The sequence below is a fragment of the Neomonachus schauinslandi genome, chromosome 14 (genome assembly GCF_002201575.2).
Source record: "Neomonachus schauinslandi chromosome 14, ASM220157v2, whole genome shotgun sequence".
NCBI classification, from domain to species: Eukaryota; Metazoa; Chordata; class Mammalia; order Carnivora; family Phocidae; genus Neomonachus; species Neomonachus schauinslandi.
Genome location: NC_058416.1, coordinates 84,064,125 through 84,091,825, shown reverse-complemented (window position 1 = coordinate 84,091,825; position 27,701 = coordinate 84,064,125). Strand labels below are relative to the sequence as shown.

At 40.1% G+C, this 27,701-nt stretch overlaps 1 protein-coding gene across 2 annotated transcripts; it reads right to left on the bottom strand.

Moving 5' to 3' along the window:
* Nucleotides 1-6,385: 6,385 nt before the first annotated feature.
* Nucleotides 6,386-27,192, bottom strand: PPP1CC (protein phosphatase 1 catalytic subunit gamma). 2 transcript variants are annotated; one of them, XM_021698679.2, is made up of 8 exons: nt 26,930-27,192; nt 15,727-15,858; nt 14,527-14,757; nt 10,506-10,610; nt 9,081-9,304; nt 8,738-8,872; nt 7,675-7,735; nt 6,386-6,778 (listed from the first exon to the last, which is right to left on the bottom strand). In XM_021698679.2, the coding sequence occupies exons 1-8, from the start codon at nt 26,982-26,984 to the stop codon at nt 6,708-6,710; spliced, it is 1,014 nt and encodes a 337-aa protein (XP_021554354.1). In that variant the 5' UTR covers nt 26,985-27,192; the 3' UTR covers nt 6,386-6,707. The 2 variants fall into 2 exon arrangements, with proteins under 2 accessions (XP_021554354.1, XP_044777155.1); XM_044921220.1 differs by lacking the exon at nt 26,930-27,192 and adding an exon at nt 19,697-19,818 and having other exon boundaries at nt 6,386-7,735.
* Between the last annotated feature and the right edge of the window lie 509 nt (nt 27,193-27,701).

The window sequence follows — 27,701 nt, the reverse complement described above, 5'->3', positions numbered from 1 at the left end:
TAGCAAAGAACCTTGCCTATCTTGACCCTGGCACTCGGTAGAGGGAAATAAAAAGCTCTCTCCTGAGAATTCACAACTAGGATGTATAGGTTTGAGGCCCAATTTCATGATACCTGTATGATCTGAAAAATTTCAAGATTTTTTTTTTTTTAGATTTTTTCTTTTTATTTATTTATTTGAGAGAGAGAATGAGATAGAGCATGAGAGGGGGGAGGGTCAGAGGGAGAAGCAGACTCCCTGCTGAGCAGGGAGCCCGATGCGGGACTCGATCCCGGGACTCCAGGATCATGACCTGAGCCGAAGGCAGTCGCCTAACCAACTGAGCCACCCAGGCGTCCCATGATCTGAAAAATTTCAAGTGAGGAATTTAAAGTTTCTGTAATATCACTGTTCTAGTCTACCTGCGGAGGCAAACTCAATCTTGACTGACAGAACTCAACTTCCATTCAGGCCACAGAGATTGCTCCTGGGTAAAAATGCAAGGAAAAATGGGCAACTCCCACTCAAAAGTCACAAAACACATGGAAACAACAATGAAAAACCAGTAGGAGTAACAAATGAAACAGACCCCCAGAGACTTCAGATATTGGAATAATCAGATGGAATATAAAATAACCATGGTTATTATACTTAGAGGAATAGAATATAAGTTTCAAAAGATTAGCAGGGAAAAATGACAAAGAATGACCAAGCAGATTTTTGAAAAACAACCAACCAAAAACAGAACTTGAAATACAGTAATTAAAATAAAAAAATTCAGTGGCTGGATTAGATTAGGCACAAGTGAGGAGAAAATTAGTAAACTAGAAGCTATAGCTGAAGATATTATTGAGAATGCAAATCACAGGGACAGAGATGGAAAAGAGAGAGAGGTTACAAGGAAATGGAAGAATGGGGTCTAACACATGTCTTACCATCAATCCCAAAGGAAAGAGAATGTGAAGTGCAAAGATAGTAACTTCTAAAGCTAATAATGCATATTAGAACTACTAGGGTAGACACTAAAAGAATAGTCATAAAAAATAAACTTCAAACAAATAGAAAAAATTAGAGAAAAAAAAAGACAAGACAAAGTATGCACCACCATACCCCCAAAAAACATAAAATGGGAATTCAGCATGTCAACATAGATAAATCTCTTAAAAAATGTTGAGGGGCAACTGGCTGGCTCAGTCAGAAGAGCGTGCAACTCTTGATTTGGGGTCTTGAGTTTGAGGCCCATGTTGGGTATAGAAATTACTTGAATAAAACTTAAAAACAAATTTAGAGAAAATGTTGAAAGAAGCCATTCCCAAAAGAATACACACAGCATATGTAACGTTCAAAAACTGGCAAAACTTAACACTATATTGTTTAGAGAGACACACAATAAAAAGCAAGGAAATGATTAATCTCAAATTCAAGACCGTGGTTAACTCTGGAGGGAGTATGTGTAATTGGGGAGGTACACCCAGGGGGCTCCTAAGATATTGGTAATATTCTATTTCTTAACCCAGGTAGTGGGTGTGTGGTGTTTTACATATATGTATCTTTTTGTATTCAGATACTTCACAAAAAAATAGACACTAAAAAAATATACAGCATATGAAATATGTAACACATAAAATGGTAATATACCTTGATATACACACAGCGAAATACATTTAATGAAATTATACACACACACACAATCAAGAAACAAAGACAGTGGTGCTGGAACCCCCTCAATGAAAAACCCTGGCCTCCTAAGGATGTTGCGTTCCGATCTACAGAATGCTTTCCCAATCTGTGTCTCATGATGAAATGCTAAGAAGGGAAAGCAGCTGAATAACCCTGAAGTGATTACCTGTTTGACCTTCTATCGGGAGAGTACTTGGATTAAATTTCTTAGCTAGTTAGCTATCAGACAAGGCATCACAAAGCTGAGAAAGCTCTAACAGTTTAAAGTTGTACTGACATCTTAACCGAAGCTGGTCTACAAACCCAGGCCTGTAAGCGGTAGTCCTCTTAAAGCAGTGGTTTCAAGCCCTGGGGACTGAAGCTGGTGGGGGACACCGAGCCCCCAGCCTCTACTTTTAGAGCCATTCTGATTTTATTCACTTTATGGATGTCTTTGATATGATTTTGTTTGAAGGGTTCCACCTGTCAAGAGAGTATGAACAGCACTGTCTTAGAGGAATCCTAGCTTTCTGGAGTTGGGAAAAGAATGCAAATCACCTTTCTCAACTCTGTATAAATGTAAAAGCAGAGGTGACCAAAATGTGCACCCAATAAGCAATTTGCACTGCAGCAAATCTTAAAGATAGTTGGCTTTCTTTCCTCTTTTGTCCTTATTCCACTGTCTTGAGAAATACCCCATGGCCCTAGAAGAACAATAGAAACAGGAGGCAGACTTGAAATCAATCTGAGCCAAGCTGAACAAAATCCAGGCAATCCCCGATCCACGGATCCATGCATCTTATCAACGTTGCATGGCCTCCCGACTAAGAGATTGAGTCAACTCCAGCTATCCCTTAATCATTAGGGTTAACGCTAAACATGAGAAGGAAGATACTGGTGTTTGTGGGTGGGTCATCAAAACTTGGAAAGATGTGATTTCATTTTGGTAACGAACAGGTATAGAATTGGACTCCTCTAAAGGCTCTTTTGAGTTGGTGGATGGAGCAATCTCCAGCAGATAGCAAATGAACTTTTGCCAAGCTCAGCAGAAACATCTTTATCCCACCTGCTCTCCTGCCACACCTACCTAACTTGCTAGGGTTTTGCTGGAAAGGTCAAGCAGCCAGTCTGTCCCAGAACATGACTGGTTACCGTTCTCTCGTACAGTAGCCCTGAACAACTGGTGTGTGGGCTGGTCCTCTCTGGGAGAGATGGTATTTGATACTGTGCTAATTAGGTGGCTAGAAGAAAAAAAGGAATACACTTTAAAATGGCTCCTTAGAATTTTTTCTACAGCTGCACCAAATATACATCTTGGCCGAATGATTTATTAAAATTCTGTATTTGGTTGCAGCTGAATATCACTATTAGAGAACTGGCTGTTTGGGACACAAAATGAATGTGAAATCTAGCCAGAAAAAATATTTTATTTGAACCGTCAGAATTTTCTCTAGTTTGACATTAGGTAGGAACCAAACTTAGCACCATCAGTTGCTTTATTGCTCCTGTGGTTATCTGCACGTTTATAATACTAAGTAGATGCTCACTTTTACCTGAGGTTGGTGGAAGACCAAGTTGTCTTGCGGCTGGCCCTCCCACCAAACTGAGTGTCGTGTCCTAATAATTTTAAGGTTAACAGCTTCTGTCTCTTCCTAGACTTTAAAAAATCTGGTTGATGACAATGATTTAATTGTACACAATCTCTCCATCTCAAGCTTTGTGCACTGCAAGATTTCATCTTCAGAAGCACTTACGATTTTTGCCATATTGATCTATTTCCAATCGTTTGCATGCCTCATACTTAAAAACTCTTAAAAACTTTTGTTAGCTTAAATTTCTTCCTAAACTTATCTAGGTAACATCTATTTTCCCATTTATTAACTTTTTGATTACAGAAGTGTTCAAAATTAACTAAGTGCTTTCATCCTGTAACATATTCTTTAACTGACAATAAATGACAAATCTGCACAACTAAAAGGCTTACCTGTATTTGAAATTTTTGATATATGCAATAAATCCAAATGCCATGCCTGTTCGAGCTACTGCAGCTATTGTGCTGATCGGATAAACAGTGGTCCTCTCTGTGACCACCCAATTGTTAATCATGTACTGATTCGGGGATGCCAGGAATTCTAAGTATTCATTCCATTGGTCTTGGGATGAGGTTGAAAGCATTGATAGCAGGTCTTCATTTTTACTCTTCATCTGAAGCTCACATATATAATCCAGCATGGATGAATGAAAATTGGTTTTTGCCTATGTCTGGACAAGTTTTCCCAAGTAAGTTCCTTTTTTTTTTCCCATTGATGTAAATCTTAGAAACATTCTTTGGTGTCTTATAGCTGCTTACTCAATGCTCATTATGTGTAAGCCAAGTATTAGGCACTGTTTTGGGTTTTCAATCTTCACAATCCCTCAGTATTCTGGTTTTCTATCTTACACGTGAAGAAAGCAAAGCCTGGGGTTGGGGTGTCCTATTCTTCTGCTCTAGGCTGATGTGTACATCTGATTTACAGAGCTGAAAGAAGCGAATCATGATCTCCGCAGATTCCAGCTGGCTGGTTTGCAAGGCTGAATGAGCTTTGGGTCTGTCTTTTCGTAGGAGGTGGGGAAATGGGCATATAGAACTTCAAACCCTTTTTTTTTTTTTAAGATTTTATTTATTTATTTGACAGAGAGAGACACAGTGAGAGAGGGAACACAAGCAGGGGGAGTGGGAGACGGAGAAGCAGGCTTCCCGCCGAGCAGGGAGCCCAATGTGGGGCTCGATCCCAGGACCCTGGGATCACGACCTGGGCCGAAGGCAGACGCCTAACGACTGAGCCACCCAGGCGCCCCAGAACTTCAAACCTTTTAACCCATTCTTTGGAAAGAGCTCTTGCCCATTCTGCCTCCGTTTGCCAGCTATTATTTTCTCTTCACTTCCCAGCAGTTTCCTTTCAGCCTCTCATCATGGTCCCAGAGGAAAACTCAGGTGATAGCTCCTCCCTTCCCTCAGTCTGAATTCTGTGCTTTCTTCATGACTCAACACTCAATCGTTTGTTCCTCATTCCCATGTCCCATATTCCATTTATGTCTCCGTGACTTGTAAAGTATGCCATGTCAGCATCTGTGCTGTTCACTGCAGCTAGACACGGGCAGGCCTAGTTAAGTAGGCACAAACCAGTGATTTCAAACGATGGGTTTCAACTATATTATATAGACTATTTAGCTACAAAGGATAGCTGTCACCCTTCTGAATGGTGGTGTACTGGTGCGGTCATCTTGAGAGCAAGAATACGTAAAACTAGAATTTAAAATATTACACTAATAATTGCAACAACTTCATGTTTCCTGGTTGTTTCTTTTGTATTTGCTGAAAATATAGGTGTTTAATGTGCAGTCAGTGCTCACAATTGCTTGGCTGTCCACGGCTTAGTATCAGGTCATTATAGGCCTATATGTAATAGGCAGGTGCTATTTAGAACCCGGCCAGCGGAGTTTTCAACCATATGAAACAACTGAGATTAATTATAAAGCAACAAATAGTGAATGATACTATTATGAGTCAAGCATTACTCTGAGCATATCACATCATTTCATTCAAGATTCACAATGAGGCAGGTACACTCCCTGTTTTATAAGAGACATTGTGGCTCAGCATTTAAGTCACTCACTCAAATCACACATTTAAGAAAGGAACAAAGGCAGATGTGATTCAGACGCACATGAAGAGAAGTAACAAATGAGAAAGTAAGGTTAGGGCAGACTGGGATTTATAAGGCAAGGCCTCAAGTTCTGTTGTCACATACTAGTTTCAAATTATGAGCCTCTCCTAAGATCTCATGTCCTAAAACAAAGACTGATTTTGTTTCCTACTTACCTGGAGCTACGTGTTCTTTCTGCAAGAATTTAAGCAAGCCACCACACTCCATGCTCTATCACCTGAGTAGAGTAGCCCAATTTTATAACTACAGAATTTTGAAATCCTACAAGTGACACAACTGATAACGTCCAGGGCACAGATTAATAACACATGAAATTTGCCTTCGACATAATCAATTACTGCTCATCTTTCTTCCTATAAAGGAGGAGACGGGAGAATATGACAAGAAATTAAAATAATACAAGTTTGGATCTGTCACAGAATGTGGAATGAGAAGGCACAAGAGGTCAGGAGGTCCAACCTCCCTCCCGGACAGAGAAGCATGCTTAAGGGGCAAGATGTGGCCAATGTCTCAGGACCACAGACCGTTAGTGTGGACAGGAGACTGGACCCCAGCAGCCCTATGCTTTGCCCTCCACATGCCACCACTGGCACTCTAAGCGAAGCCAGTTTTTGAGAGAAGAAAGTGCTTTGCAAGTGACATGCTCTTCACTCACTTTTAATGTACTTTGAGAAATGAATATCCATTTGACACACTTGTGACACATGTAATAGGACACGACACTGTGTTCCATACGAGTCAGGGAACCGAGAAGAGAGCAAAGAACTATGCATGCAAACACTGGTGGTTGAGTCCTAAAAAGAAAGCGGTTGTTCAACTGAACCCAGACCAACAGAAAACTATGGATGCAGGTGACATCGCAGCTCACCAAGCCCCCCACCTCCCAAACAGCAGGGGAGGAGGAGAGCTCAATCGTATCACCCTACTTCAGAAACGTACTTACATCCCGGTTAGAACTCCACAAACATGAGCATCCATATTATAATCCATCTTTGGAAAACAGACTATTTGAAGGAAAACAAATCCAAATTGAAACTATGTGGTTTCCAGAGCAATTTATTCATTAAAATCTATTCAATATGCCATCAACAGTTCTCCTGTGTGTATTGTGCTGATCAATAGACACTGAGAGGATTTAACAAGTTCGTCGTTTAATAAGTCTGAATTCATTTTCACCACATGGTCTTGTACACGGTCATCTGTTGAAACAGATTTCTTTTTAACAGATCTTAGTTTAAAAAAGTCATAGATACTGTGAGTTCTGTATAAACTGGTGGATATTAAGTTAGTTCCTTTGTTTTGACTTATAAGCCTCAACTTCACCGCAGAATAAAGAATGTAGGCCAAAGAAAGCATAATCGGTCACTCGTATAGAACAGTATTGTTTCTATAATTTGAAGCTTTCTGAATGGACGGGTTCAGGCCTGATGTAACTGTAAAAAGATTACTTAATGAATAGACTATATGGAAATTGTACAAAATGTTATTAACTTTAATCATTAATAGCTTAAACAGCACTATGTTACTAATTGCTATTCAAAACCAAAAACCTGTTTTTGAATCCCCAAGAAGGTGGCATGTGTACACAACCACGCCACCTTGTACTTAGGGGTTTGTCAAGACGTATTTCAACAGAAACTTTGGCTTTAGGAAAGAGTCACAAACATTTAAAATAATGGCTTTAATCGTCATTTTGAGTATACGGTAGGGAAAGTGTGCTTTAATTAAATATACATCATGCCAGTGATGCTGGCAAGGTTGAGTTAATCCTAATGTTGATAGCTATAAAAACTAGTTTGTACATGACAAGACAATGAGAGAAAAAAAGCAATCCCTTTGAAACAAAACTTTAAAAAAAATATGTTCACAGTGGTTTGTATCAACAGTATGCATTTTATGACAATAACATGTACAGATTGAGCACCCTAGGGCTCTCTTTATATCCTAAAGAAAACGAGCATTTACATTATTCATGGGTTGAACTGAATTTTAAAAAGATCAATTGTACACTTACCCCTTGACAGGATAAACTGTTCTGGGGTGTACAGCTTTAACACCATCATTAAAGTTGTTTGCAAAAGGAATACAGAATTAAAAAAAACAAAACATTTTTTCTTGGGAGTGGAGAGTCTTTCATTTGCTGTTATAACCAGCAAATGCCATTCATTAACTCAAAAAATGGAAGGAGGGCCCCACAAACACACTATTTGAGCAAGCTGACCAGTACACATTACAGTTTTAAAAATGAAGGTTATATACTCTATGTTACAAGTCCCAACTAGGCAGTGTCAAAATGACATCTATTTCTTTGCTTGCTTTGTGATCATACCCCTTGGAGGTGTTACAGGTCTCGTGGCATTCGGCTTCTTTTTCTCTGCAGGTTTTAAAATCTGCAAAGATTCAAAGGTTAAGTGCATTTTAGGAAATATTCTCAACCCCAAATCTTAAGATTTCTTAAATCTCACTCAAATCTTTTGTTCAGAAAGGTCTCTGACCATTTAAAACTGACCCAACAACTCTTGAAAACCCCACTAACATATTAACGTACCATGTTAATATGTTAACATGTAAACATTTTGGTAATAAATGCTATGATGAACAGAGGACAAATTATTTTGCCTCTGGATAAAATGACAATTTTCTGAAGTCAGTTCTTGTAGTATGTCTAGGCTATCCCCTCTGACACGGGGGTGGGGTGGAGAGTTCTCCAGAGCAGTGTTTCTCAAACCCACAGGGGGCCCTCTCATAGTCTCTGGGAGCTGCAAGTTCTCCCCCATAGTTGGTAAAACAACATTTAACTGATGACTGCCACTTGACTTCAGTGGCTTTACTTATGATTATGACTGGGCTAGCCTGAAGTTGTACAAGTTTAATTGTTGTAAGAGAGCGAGAAAAAGACTCAGACAGACTTTGTGTGTAAATGATACTTTTGTGCCAAGTGAAGGCCAAATGATGTCATGGTGAATCAGTCTTGTGGAAATTAAAGAAAAGTGGTGGGAGAAGGGAGTAATCACACAGCACATCTGTGTGGCAGTTAGTTCTATTCTCACATACAAGCGGGGATTTAATTTTAGCTGAACATTATATTGACATAAGTTTTAGATTTACAGCAAAGGAACTCTAAGCATGAGGAGCCAATAAATTGGTTTTTTACCCCATTTAAATAATGTAAAAACAGTTAAATTCAACACAGCAGGAAAGATTCCCTGACAATTTTTTTCCCCTTAAAAGGGGTCCACTGATTACAGAATTAGGACAAACACTTGTATGGGAAAATAAAAATTTAGTCTACTCAACATAAATGAACAGTAGGCAGAAAATAGCAATTTTTTAAAAAAAATCAGTAAAATTTAGACATAATAGTAGGAAACAATGCTGAAAGCATCCTCTACCTGAAAAGAACACATTAGAGTTTCGTCCACACTCATCATGGCACCTGCATTGTCAAACTCTCCACAATAATTGGGCGCAGAAAACAGAGTGACCAACTGCCTCTTTGCAAAAAATTCATATCCATCTTCAACCACCTTGGAGAGAAAATGGTTTTAGAGTAAGTAGGTGTAAATTGCAGGTGAGTAAAACCACTTTTCAGTTTCCCATTGAGCCTGATATCCTACAGGTCACTTGCAGAGACCTTTTGTATGAATAAGCAATACCTACCCACTAAAATCAACAAGGAGAATCTGTGCTCACACACATGCTCTTAAGTGTACATGTAAAATTCAAAATCAATACCTGGTGGGCTCTACATATAAGATCCAAATCATGCTTATGGAGAAATTTTGCAACCACTTCTGCACCAAATGTGAAGGACACTCCTCTGTCATTTTCACCCCAGCCTAAGACATCTTTATCGGGGTCAGACCACAAAAGATCACAAAGAAGACCTTGATCTGGTACATCAGTTGGTCGCATAATTCGCCGAATCTGCTCCATAGATTGAAGATCTGGTGATAAACCTATTAAATTAAAAAAAATTTTTTTTTTGAAGAAAACAGAACTTCACTTTAACAGTTCCATTTGTTTACAGAGAGACTCAATGACTCCAACATGGAGGGCTTAAATCTATGGCTATGATTTTTTTTTTTTTATGGTTATGTTTTCTTATTTAGCTTTGGTTTAAAATAAAAAAAACTGAAAAAGCACTAGAATTTATTATATGCACCAATCTGCGAGGCACAATATGTCTAAATGGTATATGGAATCAGTTACCTCAATATACAGGAGCCCTATAAAATTAAAATCCAGTGATTTATAGACAACCACTCCTCAACTCCTTTGATGATAATGAACAATGTACATTCTAGATTTTATTATCGACCATTTGTAATGACTGGGTGTAGAGGGTGCAGATACTCAGGTATGATGTAGCTTTCCAGGAAACCTGTGCTGTCCAAGTACCATCAAATCTATCACACCAGCTTCGATGTAGCTGACTTTCATCTGAATTTAAAATCACATGCCCAGGGGCACCTGGCTGGCTCAGTGGGTTGAGCCCACTGCAATTCCTGATCTCGGGGTTGTGAGTTCAAGCCCCATGTTGGGGGTAGAGTTTACTTAAAAAAAAATTAAATTAAAAAATTTTTAAAAATCACATGCCCAGCTCTACCAAAACCAGCTGAAGTATACGAGGGCAGGGATAATGGCTTTATTAAAATACATTGTGTTGGCTCTTTGACAGTTGTCATTATAATTTCTGACCAAGGGTGAAAAGAAATCCTTTTTCACAATTACTATTTAATTATGTTATACAAAGCACAACCATGGAGAAAAATAAAATCGCTTTTAAAATCCAAGTCAAAAATTTCTAAAAGAAGAGGATCAAAAACAGACCAAGGAAAGTCTACTCACATTTTCAGTATTCTGGAGAATCTATGATACAGCATATTAATCGCTCTTCACTTTATATTTAAAAACACTTTCTGCTCTATTTTCAAGTCAAACTGTTACAGAGCCTAGAATTCCCTGTAACGAATCAATTTCTTACTTCAGATTTCTATCCAAATGATCCTGGATGCACCAGAGCGGACCCATGGTGTAACACATCAATAAAGGAGAGTCACCTGACAGAGAAGTCATCCCAACGACAACTCAAATGTCTAAGTGTACCCCCTTCAGAAGGGAACAAAACCTATTTGCAACTAAAATTAGCCCACATACCTCCATGACAGCAGAATATCTTCTCATCCACGATGGCTGCTATCGGTAAACAGTTAAAGCAGTCTGTGAAAGTTTTCCATAGTTTAATGTTATATCTTCTTTTACCTGTGAAAATTTTAGGATGGTTAAAAAGACTGGTGTTCTGTAGGTTCATTCTCTTAGGACAATTTCTCCCAAAGTAAGGTGCTAATTACTTTTTAAGTAAACAAGAACTATGCTTTTATTAAAAATTCCCTGGAGGATAGGTTTAGCAGATCTAGCTATACTTTAAAATCCCAAAGAAGTTTGAAATCAGAATCCCAAATGCAATGATTAAGGATTATCATTAACCCCCAATAATTATTTGGTAGAACAAACTCTGTTTGGAACCTAGCATGTTTTGTCCAATCTCAACCCAGAGGCAATTATGAATAGCTTACACATGTGCCATTACCATCTTCCTTCTGAGGAAGCTTCTGAGAGTTGACACCCATCCCATCTCTCACTATCATCAAGAGCTTACTGGTACCAGATAATTCCCAGCCCTACATACTCTAGTAGCAGGCACACCAGGATAACTGTTCCTAACACTGCCACAAATGCTCAGAACGTTCCCCAGAGAAACGATGTTACAGGGTGGTTATATTCCCCTCACCAGCCCCTGTATTCCCTGCATTCTGGAGTCACAGTGTGATTTGGACATAAGCATGACTTTAAGGTACTGTTCCTGCAAGCAAATTACGTTCTGAGTTAAAAACCTACTCATAAATTCTGGAAGCACAAATCTGTCTGAACTGGGTTGAGAATGGCCCAACTGTGGGTCACCTTGTCTCCTGTACGTCCATACCAGAAAACCCAAAGATCAAAGCACAATCTTCATTGCTAAAGCCAAGTTTGTCCTTTGTCTCCTCTCCTTTCTTATTCTAGGGACATCTACAGGTTTTTTTTTTAAAGATTTTATTTATTTGATAGAGAAAGACACAGCGAGAGAGGGAACACAAACGGGGAGTGGGAGAGGGAGAAGCAGACTCCCCGCCGAGCAGGGAGCCCGATGCGGGACTCCAGGATCATGACCTGAGCCGAAGGCAGTCGCTTAACCAACTGAGCCACCCAGGCGCCCGGGACATCTACAGGTTTAAAGCTGAACCTTTTTGGAAAGTTTAGACTGGCCCAAGCAGCAGGTTCCTGAACCACACCTTCCACTCTAATGCAAATCAAGTCAGGTATGGAATTTAGCACAGGGTTTGGAATGTAATGCAAATTCAACAAATACTTGACTTCTCCCTTTGCATAGGACTGTCGTCTTTCCTTTTAATAGTTTATGTTTTTTCTATGACTGGGTATAACTCTCAGCATGGTTCACCCTGTTTTGTTATTTCTTTGGAGGTCACTAATTCCCTATTCCTTATCTTCCTTCACTGGAGGGTTCTGGAAGCCAAACAGAATTCTTCTCTACAAAAGGCTGAAAGGGAACCTTTTACTTAAAAAGTAAAATGACAGAAGAACAAGGCTGGGCTGGTCCTAACCTCCATTCATAAAAGTGATTTGGTTCTGTCTCCTATTTTCCTCTGAAGCCTATCTCTGAATGACCACCCAATGGCTCGCTTGGATTTTTCCTTTGCCCACGTGCTGCATTTGCTAGTGCCAACGAATCCTCTCCCTTCTTGAAGTCTGCTTTGCTCCATGATTCTTTATTCATGCAACACACTCCAGTTTGTCTTGCAGATTCCTTTGCTACCTTTCCTGGCTCCTTCAACAAAAATTAGGATTCTTCCTCCTGTTGCCTCTGAGCATCTTAACTAAGTCCTAGGGCCCTGTTTTCTGTTCTCTCTGCACTTCCTCCCTAAGGTCACTTCAGACCAGTAAGAACATCTGGCTCCAGAAAGGTTTAGCCTGGATAACTGCCAAGGTCTCTTCAAGCTTCCAAATCCAGGGATTCTGAGCCAGAATCCCTAATGCAGTTTCCTATTACTACAGATCAGACTGCTCTGGTATCAGAAAGGGATAACACATATTCACATTTTATCTAACAACAGACTCCCCAGCTTTTCCAGGACTACACTCTTTATAAAAAAAGTTGGGGTGGGGGTCGGAGGGAGAAAGAGTGCTTATTATACTTGCGAAATAAGCCTATCACCTAAAGCAGTGGTTTTAAATTGTTCCATGAAAATCTACATTTTAATAAAGCTTCTCAACTTTTAACTTAAAGTAAAATTTTAATAAAATTTTCAACAGTTTTTTTAAAAGTTTGCAACCATCAATCGAAAGCCACCTATGTCAAGGACACTGCTCTGCCTACAAGTAGACTGGATGGCAAGTTATACCTGCCTGATGATGGGCGGGGGGAGGTGAAGGGAGCTTAAGCACAAGGTTAATCAGTAAGTCTTGATGACCAGACAAGAAACCAACCAATGCTGACCATCTAAAATAATTTTTAAGGTCTTCTGCATTAAATAGAAACTGAAAACAACGTCGCTAATATCTTCACTTGGATATATGTAACAGAGTATCTGGATTTGAACTTCATCAATGAAAACATCAAAGTACTTGCTGAACAGAAGCATATAAAAGGAACCTTTTCTTAACTTGTTCTAAAAAGTAGCACCTGTAACAAACACCAAAACACAATTTATAAAACTTGCTGCCTCTCATCTCACTACCTTAGGAGTAATAACTGCTTTACTAGTACTTCTCTGATAGACTCATTGTCAAAATCAAATATCTTTCTTGGGGCATGTGGCTGTCTCAGTTGGTAGAACATCTAACTCTTGATCTTGGGGTGGTGAGTTCAAGCCCCACGTTGTGTGTAGAGATTACTTAAAAACAACCACCACCACCACCTTTCTGGCCACAGACTCAGTTGACCTAGTCAGTTCAGAACCCATAAGATTTTTCTTTGGTGATCCCTCCCCACCTCATCTTACCAGCTGGGTCTCAGGGCCTCAGACCAGGCAAACATACAATTATGGGAGAGGGTGAGAGTAGGAGAGCTAAGTCTAGAAATACAATCTTTCTAGCAGTGCACTTCTAACAAATGAGCTAGCTGAATACATCTATGTGGAACTGAGATGGGAAAACACCACATTACAGGTTATGACTACAGTCTGGTGGGGGAGGGCCACAGTGACAATTCTTTACTGGTCTTGTTACCATCACTGGCAATTGTAGTAACTCAAATTCCTTAACCACTTCTCTCCTCCCTGCCTGAAGCCTCTCCTAGCAGAAATGATAAGCACAAAAGGATGGGGGTAAGGACCCAACTCACCCCCCTTAAACATTTTATACTTATTAACACTACAATAACAACAACAATTCCACCAAAACTGGCAATTTTTAAGGCTTTAAGAATCTTGTTTTTTATCAATTACCAACTCAAAGTGTACCTTCAACTATACAATCCAAAATGGGTCATAATTATGTATAAAATGTTACACAAATAATTTTGTTTTTAATTTCGCTTTCTCCTTTCAGCATATTTTAGGATAATAACTGCCATTTGTCCTGGGTGCACATGTGCCAGAAGGAAAAAAAAAAACACACACACACACAAGAAATCATTTGTGTATTTGAAGATACCATTTATGTGAAATAACTAGAAAAGGCAAATCTACAGAGGACGAAAGCAGATTAGTGCTTGCCTATAAATTTACTAAAAATCACTGAACTGTATACTTAAAACAGACAGATTTTATGGAATGAAATTATATCTCAATGAAGTTGTTAAAAACAAAACTATCTATTTGGACAGGTTCTCAGACCTGTACTAAGAATTAAGTTCAATGATGATCTTAAAGAAGCCACCACTGCGACCATTACTTCTTAATCTAATAGTCACATCATAAAAGAATCTAGGGCATTATATACTGTAGTGGCAGTGTTATTTTCTTACCTTAAGAAAAAACTAAGAACAAGTTAATGAAATAAAAAATGATAGATTATAACATTTCATCTGAAATGCTCACAAATCCTAACAGAATATATGCAGTTTATGACCAAGTATCTCAGTTTAAGTAAGTCTTCCTTAGATGTAGAAAGTACTTACATTCATCATAAAATCCATAAATTCTATTGATGCTGGCACATTCATGGTTTCCTCTGAGAAGAAAAAAATTCTCGGGATATTTGATTTTGTAAGCCAGTAAGAGGCAGATAGTCTCCAATGACTGCTTCCCCCTGTCCACATAGTCCCCAAGAAACAGGTAGTTGCTTTCTGGTGGGAAACCACCGTACTCGAAAAGTCGAAGCAAATCATAGTATTGCCCATGGATATCACCTAGAAGCAAGAATTTAGTTACACAGTGCCCTCATACTTATTGTTCAATCCACTAACAAAGTTTTGGAGAGACATTCTTTAAACATGCATTGCATAACTGGATTGACCTCTAATAATTAGGAGTTAAATTTGACGGCTAACACTAATTTCCAAACTTGTATCATGTTTTAGTTCAACTGAGCTTAATAACAATTTTAAGAGTATGTTTATGTCCAGAATCTCACACAAAACTCAACTAATTAAGAATTAATTTCGTGGAAAGGATTATTAATGCCTAGGCAGGCCTTCTTGCCAAGTAACATGGCTTTCCTTTCAGGCTGGCTGACCACTATCACATCTCTGGCAGCTCAGCCTGCAGGTTACTGTGTCAGCAGAACTGCTGCGTTGCTAGTGAGCCCCAGACCTGCATGAACAAAGGTACACACACCACACCCACCAATTCATTCAGCTTTCAATTTCCCCCTGCTAGATAATGCCAAAGAGCATTCAACTTTAAAATCATACATAGAAGCTTTATCAATGTAGTCAAATATGCTAGAATATTTAGCATTACTCAGATGAACTTCAGTTTTTATACGGATTATCTGCATCTATCATGTAGAAACAGACTACAAAACGGCATCAAGGAAAGTCTATTTTTAAGCATAACCAGTCTTGCTTTAAGCTTAAATGTAATTCCTATATATTCATATAGTTCAGACCTTTTCTTAGCTCTCCGGTGTCATTTCTTTCCTTTCTACTGCAATGTTTATATTCCTTTAGTGAAACAATTTTTAGAAAATCTGAAGCACATCTAAGTAAACTAAGTCCATTAGAGGTATTAATTCTAAAACTAAAATTATTTAAGTAGTTCCAGGTTATTCATAAATAGCAAACGATTCTGCTGGCTAACACAAAGGCATCTATATATCCTCGAGTCACTTAATCAATTGCATAATCAAAGGCAACTGTTCATGTGCCAAAACCTACCACATATTTTGAGTGGTGCTTCAAGTTCTAGTAGGATAGGCTGACTGAGAAAGATCTCTCGGGACTTTAAGCACAGTCCTCGGATTTCATTCTCCTGTAGCTGGACATTCTTACCAGGCTTGGACCCTCTCACTGTAGGGGAGAAAAACTCCAGTTAGTCAAATGAAGTCAAGATACAATTTAACATACAAATTAAAAATATCTGAGAAGGCATAAGTTTTAATAAGGAGGAGGCAAAAACACAGTTTAACTGGCTTTCTGGCTGACTTTATTTTCATAACACTTCTAAAGAACATGGTTTTAATGCCTAATTGTAATTGTAAAATCTTAGACAGGATTTCATTGATTATTTAGTTGCATCTTCTATACTAAGTTAAGACTTGTTACAGTATCCTGAACAAGGGGCCACACTGTGTATGAATACTGTTAGAAAGGTATTCCTTTTGTTACTTGCTGAAATCAGACTGGCTGTGGCACAGTCCAAGGCCTCAGTTTTGCATCCCAGCCACAAAAATTGGCCTTGTTCACCTCCAGCCTGCCCACCAGGCCATCTCTTTTTGCCTCCAGTCCTGTCTTCTCTTCTCCAGCCTTATAAATGAATTAGTATTTGTACAGCAGGAGATTTCAGAGATCGTCACATTACTGAGTTGGTTCGAAAGATTTTTTTTTTTTTTTTAAAGATTTTATTTATTTGACAGAGACAGAGACAGCGACAGCAGGAACACAAGCAGGGGGAGTGGGAGAGGGAGAAGCAGGCTTCCCGCTGAGCAGGGAGCCCGATGTGGGACTTGATCCCAGGACTCTGACCTGAACAGGAGGCAGCCGCTTAACGACTGAGCCACCCAAGTGCCCAGGATTCCTGTTTTAAAATACGAAATTGGGGGGCGCCTGGGTGGCTCAGTCGGTTAAGCGACTGCCTTTGGCTCAGGTCATGATCCTGGAGTCCCAGGATCGAGTCCCATATCAGGCTCCCTGCTCTGCGGGGAATCTGCTTCTCCCTCTGACCCTCCCCCCTCTCATGCGCGCTCTCTCTCTCGTTCTCTCTAATAATAAAAAAAAGTCTCTTAATAAATAAATAAATAAATAAATAAATAAATAAATAAATAAATAAATAAAATGTGAAACTGGAGGGGCACCTGGGTGGCTCAATTGGTTAAGCATCCAACTCTTGATTTCGGCTCAGGTTGTGATCTTGAGGTGGTGAGATCGAGCCCTGTGTCGGGCTCTGAGCTCAGCGAGGGAGTCTGCTTTAGATTCTCTCTCCTCCTCTCCCTCTGCCCCCCCACGCCCCCTCGCATGCGCCTGCTCTTTCTAAATAAATCTTTTTTATTTTTAAAGATTTTATTTATTTATTTGACAGAGACACAGCGAGAGAAGGAACACAAGCAGGGGGAGTGGGAGAGGGAGAAGCAGGCTTCCTGCTGAGCAGGGAGCCTGATGTGGGGCTCAATCCCAGGACCCTGGGATCACGTCCCGAGCCGAAGGCAGACGCTTAACGACTGAGCCACCCAGGTGCCCCTAAATAAATAAATCTTTTAAAAACATAAATAAAAAATTAAAAAGGTGAGACTGGAAATGCTCAGAACCCTCCCCCATCAGTGTTTTTCAGAGGATGGCTGGTATTTCCTCAAGAGTTCTATGAAAAAATTTAAGTGTCGTTTGCATTTTACTGAAACACACTTCAGGCTCATTGTACATACTGTACATATTTTGCTGTGCAATCTCTGGGACTGCATCTGTGAATACAATGATGCCCTTACAGGGCAAAGGATGTCAGTGAGTGCTGTAAGGAAGGTTTCCTAATAATCTGAACATACAAAACAAGAAAAGGGAGAAAGGTGGCTCGTCGTTAAGTAGACAGTCTGCCTTCGGCTAAGGTCATGATCCCAGGGTCCTGGGATCGAGCCCTGCCTCGGGCTCCCTGCTCCATGGAGAGCCTGCTTCTCCCTCTCCCACTCCCCCTGCTTGTGTTCCCTCTCTCGCTGTCAGATAAATAAAATCTTTAAAAAAAAAGAAAGAAAGAAAGAAAGAAAGAAAGAAAGAAAGAAATACTGGTACAGCACTACGTGTTGCCCACATCTGAGTACCCGAGTTCTACTCACTATCAAAGTAAAGCACTCCAGCCCTGTAACAGTTATCAGCAGGTAGGCAGGAAATGAAATTTTGTTTTGATTCCAGTTATAGCAGATTAGACAGTCACTAAATACTGATTAAATAGCACTGAATTGCTAATTTTACCTTATCCTTACAGTTATAAAGTGGTCTGCTTGCTGGTAGGGTATGGTTAAATACAGGGACTGATTATTCGCAACTTGCAATCGGTCTTAATACTTGTTTTGTACAAAAGATTTATGAAAGCAGGCATTCTACGAATTAGAACTGAACCAAAATCACAGGATCAGACTAAATATAGAATGTCAAGTTACATCCTTCAACCATTAAACCCAATATAAAGTGATTTAGTTTTAGCAAAACCACAAAACCCATCAGATTAAATTATTGTTGCTAATTTAAATGTTATCAGTTTTGAAGGCTTTATATTCAACTTATAAAATCATTCAGCCTATTAAGTGAATAAAAGCAGTAAGTTTAACTGGTTTGTATCTAGCTTTGTTCTGTAAATATCTAATGTTACAGAGTGATAAAAATTACAAATGAAAAACCTGATGTCTGCTGAGAATTTTTTTCCATTAAATATGGCTGAGTCCAAGTTTGAGAAATATTGTCCTAGGCAAAGCCATTTTTCAGCCTGAATAGCCACCGAAACCCTGAATTCTCTGAAGAAAAGAGTTTTGAACAGAAACCCAACACTGTGTAGAGGGGTTTTACTTTTTCAATGAAAGATAGTACACAAGAAAAGATGGCAAGAGGGAAGGGCCAAACTCTTGAAGCACACAATGAAGAGAAAGTGTTGAAAGAGCAGTGGAACTGGGAGCCAGCCCCAAGTTTCTGTACTGGTTCTATAGCCTTGAGCAAATCACTGCTTTGGACCCCAAAATATGTAACTGAAGCAAACCACAGCCAGTCTCCTTCTGATCAAAACATGAAATGAGAAGCAACGAAGAGGAAAGCACAGTGATGATAATTTTCGAGGGAAGACATGAAAGAGACACATCTATAATACTACAGCAACTGAGCAATAAAAAATGGTTTTTCTAGAACCACAGTAATTTTCTCTCCTGACACACACAGTGGAGAACTCAAGAAACACTCCTGATGGAAAGACAGTGGGATTCCTGCTTCACTGGCCAGAAAACCCCAATCATTAGCAATTATACCACAAGTCAGCCAGAAGCTTGGGCAGACTGCCCAGCAGGAAACTTTTATTTTGGGATAGGAGGGGACTCCTAGAAGCTTCTGGTTTTCAACCTCAATCTTTTTCAGCAGAGCCCCACATTTGTGAATGAACAGTCCACTTTAAGTCTTTCAAGAGAGCGTGCAATAATTAATCTACACCTATATGGAAGGAAGGCTGTACTTTTAATATGAATGCTATCATTAAATCGATGCCACCAGATTAAGTCAGTGTTGCTAATACTGGTTTTGGAGGCTTCCCACTACCACCTTTAGACATAGTCTATGAGTTTTCTTATTCTGTTTTCCTGTTTATCCTCTGAGTGAAGTGTACAGGTAAGTAAAAAGCAATATTGCTAACAATTAAAAATTATTCTTAATGTGCAATAAGGATTAAATGCAGTTTTTCCAGAACAAATCAAGATTTTATATCTGAAGAACAGTGCTCATTAAAAACAACATGGTCCCAAAGCTTCTTAAATTCCCTACAATTAGCTAAAGCAATAAAATTATGAAAATAGAAACTCTGCCAAAACCCTCATCTACCAATTGGCAAATACCGGCTCATCCTTCAAGACTTGCCCTGGAGAACCTCTCCTATCCTAAGCCTAGTTTACGCTTTCTGAAATGCTCTCACAACGCTTGGATACCACTCAGCACACATCATACTTTGTACCGTAAATGCCATTTTGCTTCCACCTACTCATCTGGACCCTCTGGTAGGCTGTAAACCCCAAGACCACACGACTGGCTCTGCAGTGTACATGCCCACGGCCAGATGTGGCAGGCGCTCAAAATTTGTTGTGTGAATGAAATTGGGATAAATCTCTAAGTGCTGATGACACGTGATATCAGAATTAAACATGTTATTCCAGACTACATACTTTTGATTAGCAAAAAACCTGTGTCTGTGCTTTAAAATTAAAAAAAGCAAGAGTGTCATTTCCTATCAGCCTTTAACAGAATATTTTTCTAGTTGCAAAAATTTAGGATTACTCTTAAGTTTCATGTTGAAGATGATTTGTCTAATAATTAGAAGATAAAGATTTCAAAATGGGTTTTAGCAGTTCAAATAAACACTAGCTATTTCTTAAAAATGGCCACATCGGCCAATAGTTCATAAATCTACTTCACTATTTTCAACATCCATCAAATAGAATTACATACTAGTTGCAGCTAACATTTACCAAGCACTCATCATGTGCTGGGTACTGCACTAGAGGGCTTTACATTGCCACTTAATCCTCACAAAAATCCTGTAAGTTAGGCTCTGTCACTTCTGTCAGTCTGGGAGAGGTTCGGTGACTTGGTCTAAGATCACAGAGCTTATAGGAACACCAGGCCCCTATGAACTCTAAGTCTAGTGGTGCTGCCACCATACTACTACCCTACCAACTAAGGATTTGTTCTTCTTTAACTTCCAAACGAAGGAGTTTTTATAGGACAAACTACCAAAACCCTAATATATGGTCACTGCTTCCTAAGAAAATTCTGAGATGGGATAAAAAATCATAAAGCATCCTTACAAATGAGAAGCATTAAATCAGAACTAAACTAGGCAATCTGTTTAAGACTATCATTACTTATTAACCATGCTTCAAACACTGAACAGAAGAGTTGCAGAATATCTACTAGGTGCCAGACCCTCTGATGGATGCTGGGGATACCCTGGTACACAGGATGGACAAGAACCTTGTCCCTTCTCTTGTGGAGGACACAGAAAATAAGAATAGGTAACTGCAGCTTGTTATAAATGCTATGACTAGAACTATCCCTTCATAAAGATTATAAAGCTAAAAGTTCACCTTAAGGATAGTATCTTCAATACCATTGAAAAGACAAAGGCTTTTTAAATAAAAATATCTCTATTTTAAACAGAAACATCTCTAATTACAAACACTGCAGCTCTACTTAATAAATATCAGTCAATACTTACCTTGAGGTTTAAAGCCTCACTGTGCTCTGCGCGCAATGGGAGAAACAAGCACAAAAAGGAGACCCTTGGTAGGAAATTCAAGAGTTGTCACATGTTACCTTCCTAAGGAAGTAGCTGTGGTAGTTCAAATAGTAAATATCAAATTATTTCAACAATTGCCAAAGGAATCCAAAATATTCAACAAATAAGAACTTCACTTTCCAGATGGGAGTGTTTTCTCATAAATCCAGATGCTAGGCATTGCATGGAAATCAGGAGGCATTGTAAACATGTGTAGGTTAGTGATCATTACTAACACTAGTTACATTAACATACCAATTTAGACCTTAAACATACAACTTGTGAGTAAAAACCTTTCTTTAACTGGCTAGAAAGATTCAGAAAAATGCATTATGGCTGTCAACAGCAAAGGCTGTTCTGTAGAAACTTATCTATTTATCTGGCAAATCATTAACATGAGCGTATGATTAAAAACTTCCATGCAATTTTATCAAAAACAAACTGACAATCACTTGAAATAATAAAAGAATGTTATCGGTGATTATTTGCAACGCCAGCTTTTTCTCAGAGGCAACACTAACTTTTCTGACAGCCTGGCTACAAGCAGAGATGAAAACTATGCAAAGAAATTTAAAACTACTTTGGGATTATTTATGAAATAAAAAAGTATTCTTCTTGCTCTTTAATTAAAAGTCCCTTAATTGTTGAAAGTAAATCTTACTAAAAGGAACAGCATACACAAAAAGAAAAGCTCCAGATGAATTATAATGAAGTTTTAGAATCTAAGAATGGCACAACCAGCATAAAAATAGGCTGACGCAGACTTTGCTGTTTTAAGATAATCTTACTTAAGTAGGTGGTAATCTTGAGAATACTGCACATCATAATCATTTCAGTGACAGAATCAGTAACCTCACACTATAGGACAGATTTAGGGAAGGAAGACCTCAAAACAAGACAAACAACAGTGAATATCTGCAACATTAAAACTTTCCCACACACAACTGAGTTCTTTCCTACAAAAACTATAAACCACAAAAATGTTACCAAGAATCACTTGGTTTCACTGCAGTCAGGAAGACTTCCCACTTTTGGACTACCTGAATTGTTTCCGCATCACACACACCTTCATTCTTGACTTTCCTAACTGCTGCTGTTATACTTTGTGCATTTATTTTTTTATTGAGGTATAAGAGACACACAATGCAACAACAGTATATACTTTGGACATTTAGAGGGGATACCAATTTTCTCAAGACAAATACTCAGGATATAGTTGGAAAACACCATTGTTCTCAAAGTATCTTGAGTTTTCTACACCTAATGTGAAACCAGTTTACTGAAAAATGTTTATCTTTTCAGTCTAACAACCCATTTTGATAAAATACCACTAATTAGACTGGAGGTCTGACCCTACATTTTATGAGTAATTTTCATTTTCATAAGGCATCAGTGACACCCACTCTGGGTGCCAGCAAACCCTAGAGTAGTGGAGACATTGGAGGTTTCAGGTAATCAATCAAGACCTGTAAGTAAATCATCTGTTCTTACATGCTTGGATACAGGGGTCTGATCCTAAATCTTAATTAATTTGTCCTAGAATTCCATAAACTCCAAAAATATGAAATCTTTCCTTATTCATCTTCAACAAGACTTCCTTTTTTAAAGCAATTCACATCAGAATATTGTCTCCTTCACACTGCAATCTTCAAGGTCTTCTAATCGCCCTGATTGTAAATGAAGAGAAACAGTCAAGCTGGTATAAAATCATTATCAACCACTGCCCTGCTTCAGGATCAGTAATCCTCACCTACCTCAAGTAAACTGACTGGCACAGGCACATAATTTGCAGAACAGGTCAAAGATTAAAGGACTGCAGTATCAAAGACATAAAACAATCTCACCGGGGGCGCCTGCGTGGCTCAGTCAGTTAAGCATCTGCCTTCGGCCCAGGTCATGATCCCAGGGTCCTGGGATCGAGTCCCCCATCGGGCTCCCTGCCCAGCGGGTAGCCTGCTCCCCCCCGACCTGCCACTCCCCCTGCCTGTGTGCTTTCTGTGTGTCAAATAAATAAATAAAATCTTAAAAAAAAAACCACACACAACAATCTCTACAAAAAACCTCTACCTTTGACAACAGATTACTAATGCGTGGCCCGGCACCACCTCCATTTCACCAGCTGGGGAAAAGGAAAGCCTGGCCTCTGCTCTTGTGGCTCACATTCCCTCAAGCACAACATCATGACACACACCACCCTGTTAGATTTCACTGATGTCCCCTGTTACTGACAAACATGGGGGCACTTCAGGCATAAGGAGAGTAATCCTCTCCATGCTGTGGTTTAGGACTGGTGCAAGCTGCAGATCATGTCTCCAAGAGATCCTTCCCCTCCTACCTCATGGGAGAGGATGAGGCCTACTACTGACATGCGGCGAGGGGAGGGAAAGGCAGGGGGCCTCAAAACACAGACTTCTTGCAAAGTAGGGAATTAGTAACACAAGCTTTGATAATAATGTCTTTATCAACAAAATGCCCTATGATAATTGCTTCCAAGAAAAGCCTCTAATTGTTAAAATCATCTGACCTATTTAAAAAATAATAATTGCAGAATTCTCATTAGAAAAAAAGACTACTTTTGTTTTCTTTGATCAGATTTTTAAGAACTTTTTTTTTTGTCCTTTGTATGATCTTCAAGTCCAGGCACTGGTGCTATTTTAACATTAGAATATAAACATGTTTCATATTACCCCAAAAAGCTAAATACATGGGTGACTTAAATTTATAGTTTCAGAGTATCTGAACACTCCCTACTTTCAGATGAACTCTTACACATCAGAGGATTAAAGTAGTAGATGCTTTCTGAGGGCCAAGGCAGAAGTCATATTTATTTTATTATTATTTTTAAGATTTTTATTTATTCATTTGAGAGAGAGACAGAGAGAGTGAGAGAAAGCGCACGCGCATGTGTGCCCGCGTGCATAAGCTGGGGGAGCGGCAGGGAGAGGGAGAGGGAGAAGCAGGCTTCCCGCTCAGCGGGAAGCCCTTATGATTCCAGCGTCCTGGGATCATGACCTGAGCCGAAGGCGGGTGCTTAACGACTGAGCCACCCAGGCGCCCCAAATGTCATATTTAAATCACTAAAGTAAGTAGAACAATTAGGCAGAGCCTGACAAGGTCTTGCAGTTTGACGACGGTCATCTTCAAAGAAAAGATGCTTTTTGCAAATCAGGATGTGAAATAAGTTACAGGGCCTGCTACATAAGGAAAGTACTAAACATCTCTACTCCCCAGACCCGGTCACTTACAAAGTAAAACTCTGCCCTCTCACTTTTCTCCAACATGGTAGGAATATCACACCAAATCAATAGCTGGCTTATTTTCTCTCTAAATCTCCTAAGTTTTACTGTACAGTTATTTAAATAATTGAACGTTAGTTAAACTAAGGAGTCTCAAGTTTTATCATCAGCAAGGCAGAGCCTGGATAAAGCTTCCAAAGTAGGTCACCTAAGTGATGCCTCATTTAAGGAACAACTACTTAAAGTTTAGACTAGAAAGGAATTGCAAAGTTGTAGCGCAAATCAACATGCTGGTTTTCTTAAAGACCTCACTTTGAGTTGCCTTTTTAGTACTATTACGAGCCACTTCTCAACTAAGCTTGCACAGTCTTAAAAGACAATTCTGAACATACAAAAAAGATTACAAAACTCATATGCCATTTTCAGATATACTTACATCTTAATTAAAATTTTTAGGGAAAAAGGTTTTGGGGGCATTACAAAAAAAAAAAATCACAAAAAATTTATTATCAATATCTTCTAACACGGATGTGTGTGTGCATGCGTGTGTATCTGTATCCTCAATGGATCATCTTCAACTGTTTCTCTGCCAAATTAACACTGATGAGAAAAAAACAAATTTGAAGTATACAGTATTGTGCAATTAGCCCATTCCAGAGACATTAAAATGCAATGTTTTATTATATTAATTCCAATGAAAAAACGATACATTAAAAAATCTGGTTTTCAAGTGCAACATAACACGTAGAGAAGAACTATTAAGAAACAATTGATCTCATTTTAGATGATCCAAGTTTATCAAGGTAAATTTCTTATCATGATTTAAAAACTAAGACTAAAATGAACAAATCTGTTATGTGAATACAGAGTTGTAAGCAACACAGGTCTTAAGTTAACAAAAATGGTTTTAAAGTTCTGATGATTCTAATCAACATAGATTCCAATTTGTTGTTTCCTCAGTGAAATAAAGCCCATCATATCTCCCCATCCATAACCCTGTACAGATATGCAAAAGTTAAAGACTTAAAATGAAAATATTTAATAAAAAGGTCCTTTCTTACTGCAAACTGTTTTAATCGGTTCCTGGCTGACTGTGGCCTCATAGAAATCAAAGGACTGTATTAACTAGCATGAAAATATATGAAAAATATAGTTCTTATAATAAATGACATGTACTGAATGAGTGACAAGGTTTTTACCCATAAATGCCACTGACATCTCAAGAGCATTTGAGGGGACTTTATAGGCACATTCAGACACATTTCTTTTAAGAAAATATAAAAGCAAAAAAACCACCCCAGGATGGATGAAGATATTTTCAGAAATTTCATTTTAATGACTTAATTTAAAAGATCCGCAAATTCTAGTACCAAACCTGCCCCAACTGTTCTTGCTCTGGACTCCATCTCTCAAGCGCTTACACTACATTATTTTAGAACAGTATAAAGGCAAAAAGCAGTAAAAACTCAGACAAATCTTCATTATCCGGCGCCCAAATCAAGGGATTTGAATCCTTCCAAAGTCTCAGAAAAAGACATTAGCATTAGCAGACAGGCTTGGGAATTCGGGTGCGGGAGGCTCGCTTCAAAGACCCCCTTTAAAATCCAAACTTCATCTGCATCCCACATCAATATGAAACAATTGTCAGGCACCTCAGGAGTCTTAGGTCAGACAAAATTAAAGCTTTCTTTTAACCTCTGCTTAACCTTCCTTCAAACATAAGGTGGGCTGAACATAGCAAGTTCTAGCTCCCGGCTGGCTTGGAAACCTGTCACTAATGTGTGACCTTGGTCAAGTGACTTAACCTCTCTGTGTCTTAGTTTCTTCTGAAAAACAGGAAAAAATAAAAGCACTCATCTCCCAAAAGACTGTTGGGAGAATTTATGAAATGTGTGTAAACTGCTCTAAAAATGTCTGACACACAGTAAGCGCTTTAGAAACGCTGAGTATTGCTATGAATGTTAATTATGAGATGGACGCAAAGCGCTTAATACAGAACCTGGCACATTGGAAAGATAACAAACTGTCACCATCGCTGGTTTCATGTTCAGTGGCACGTTCAGAAAAGAGCGCGGAGACCTCTTCAAGATAAGGATAACTTAAGAAGAGTATCTGGGAAGGCAGGAGGGCAGGAGGGGATGGGTTCCGACACCCTCAGGAGATTTCAACGTTCGTCACCGAGTAACAAGAAATGGGCCGTCCGACCCCAGCCCCACACAAAAAATAAGCAAGATAGGAAAGAAGCCCTCGAAGCTGGTGGAACCCACAGCCCCATCAAATTGCTTTCCGAGAGGGCGGGTACCAGAAAGTAAGGAACACGCGGTCCTGTAGGGCGGACCGGGCCCCCAGCCCTCTCTCCTCCAAAGGCTGGTCCCGCTTGCACGGCGCAAGGGGGTACGGACCGGAAACGTGGGGGTGGGGAGCGGAGTTTTCAAATCTCCGGGAGAAAGGCTGCACCTCCGAGCAATGAATGAGCGGCGCCGGAAGGGTCCGCGGGTTGGGCCAAGTGCGGGACCCCAGCCGGCCTCCCTCCGGCTGCAGCCCCTGGCCCCACGAGCTAACTCGCGGGGCTCATTCCCCTCCGCGCTGCAAGCCCAACCGGCCTCCCAACTTCCCCCTCCCCCGCGAGCCCCAGAGGCCGCCCGCCTCCCCTCAGTCCGTCCTCCGACCCCTTCACCTTCCAGCAGCCGTTGGATGATGCTGTCGATGTTGAGTTTATCTATATCCGCCATCGCCTTCCCACCGCCGACCCTCCCGCAGCGGCGCCGCCGCCGCCGGCTCGCGCCCGGGACTCACACCTCCTTTCCCACGCCACGAGCACAGGGGCGGTGGTGGCGGCGGTGGCGGCGGTGGCAGCAGCCGCGGCGGGTCCCCCCCCCCCAACCGCCCCGCTCCCGGCTTCCTCCTTCTCTCCCCACTGGAACCACGAGAAGAACAAAATGGCCGCCGACTCCTTAGCCAGTCTCGGTCGGCGCACGGATGCGCGCGGGGGAGTGCAGCGGACCAGCCGGGACTTCTTTATGGGCCATAGGGCTCGCGGGAGGGGGCGGGGCCAGAGCGCGGGAATGAGGCGGAGACGGTTGAGCGTAATGCGATCGCGCGCGGGATCCCTCCGCCAAACGGGCCGAGCAAATAGGCCCCCTGGCGGGAGCGGGAGCTGCAAAGTTGCACGCGGGAGTCGGAGATGAGAGGGAAGCTGTCGCTGTGCGCTGCTAGGATTGTAGCCTCCGCCAGATACTGTTCATTAGGCTGGATGTTTGCAGACTTGGCCGTGTGAAAGCCCACCGGGAGAATTCTGGGGCCCTGTAATTTACGCCCTAAGATAAATCTGGCGTAGAGGTAGAGACAGAGTATTAAAGAGAAGTAGGTTGACTTATTTTGGATTCAAATTTGCTGGGATTTGGGGGAAGGGAAAGGTTTATTTGGTCACTAACTTAAAAAGTCGTCTC

Coding starts and splice junctions, on each gene's coding strand:
- PPP1CC (XM_021698679.2), bottom strand. CDS start 26,984: ATGGCGGATATAGATAAACTCAACATCGACAGCATCATCCAACGGCTG. Junction 15,859..26,929: donor CATCCAACGGCTGCTGGAAG/GTGAAGGGGTCG, acceptor TCTCCCCTACAG/TGAGAGGGTCCAAGCCTGGT. Junction 14,758..15,726: donor AGCACCACTCAAAATATGTG/GTAGGTTTTGGC, acceptor TCTTGCTTCTAG/GTGATATCCATGGGCAATAC.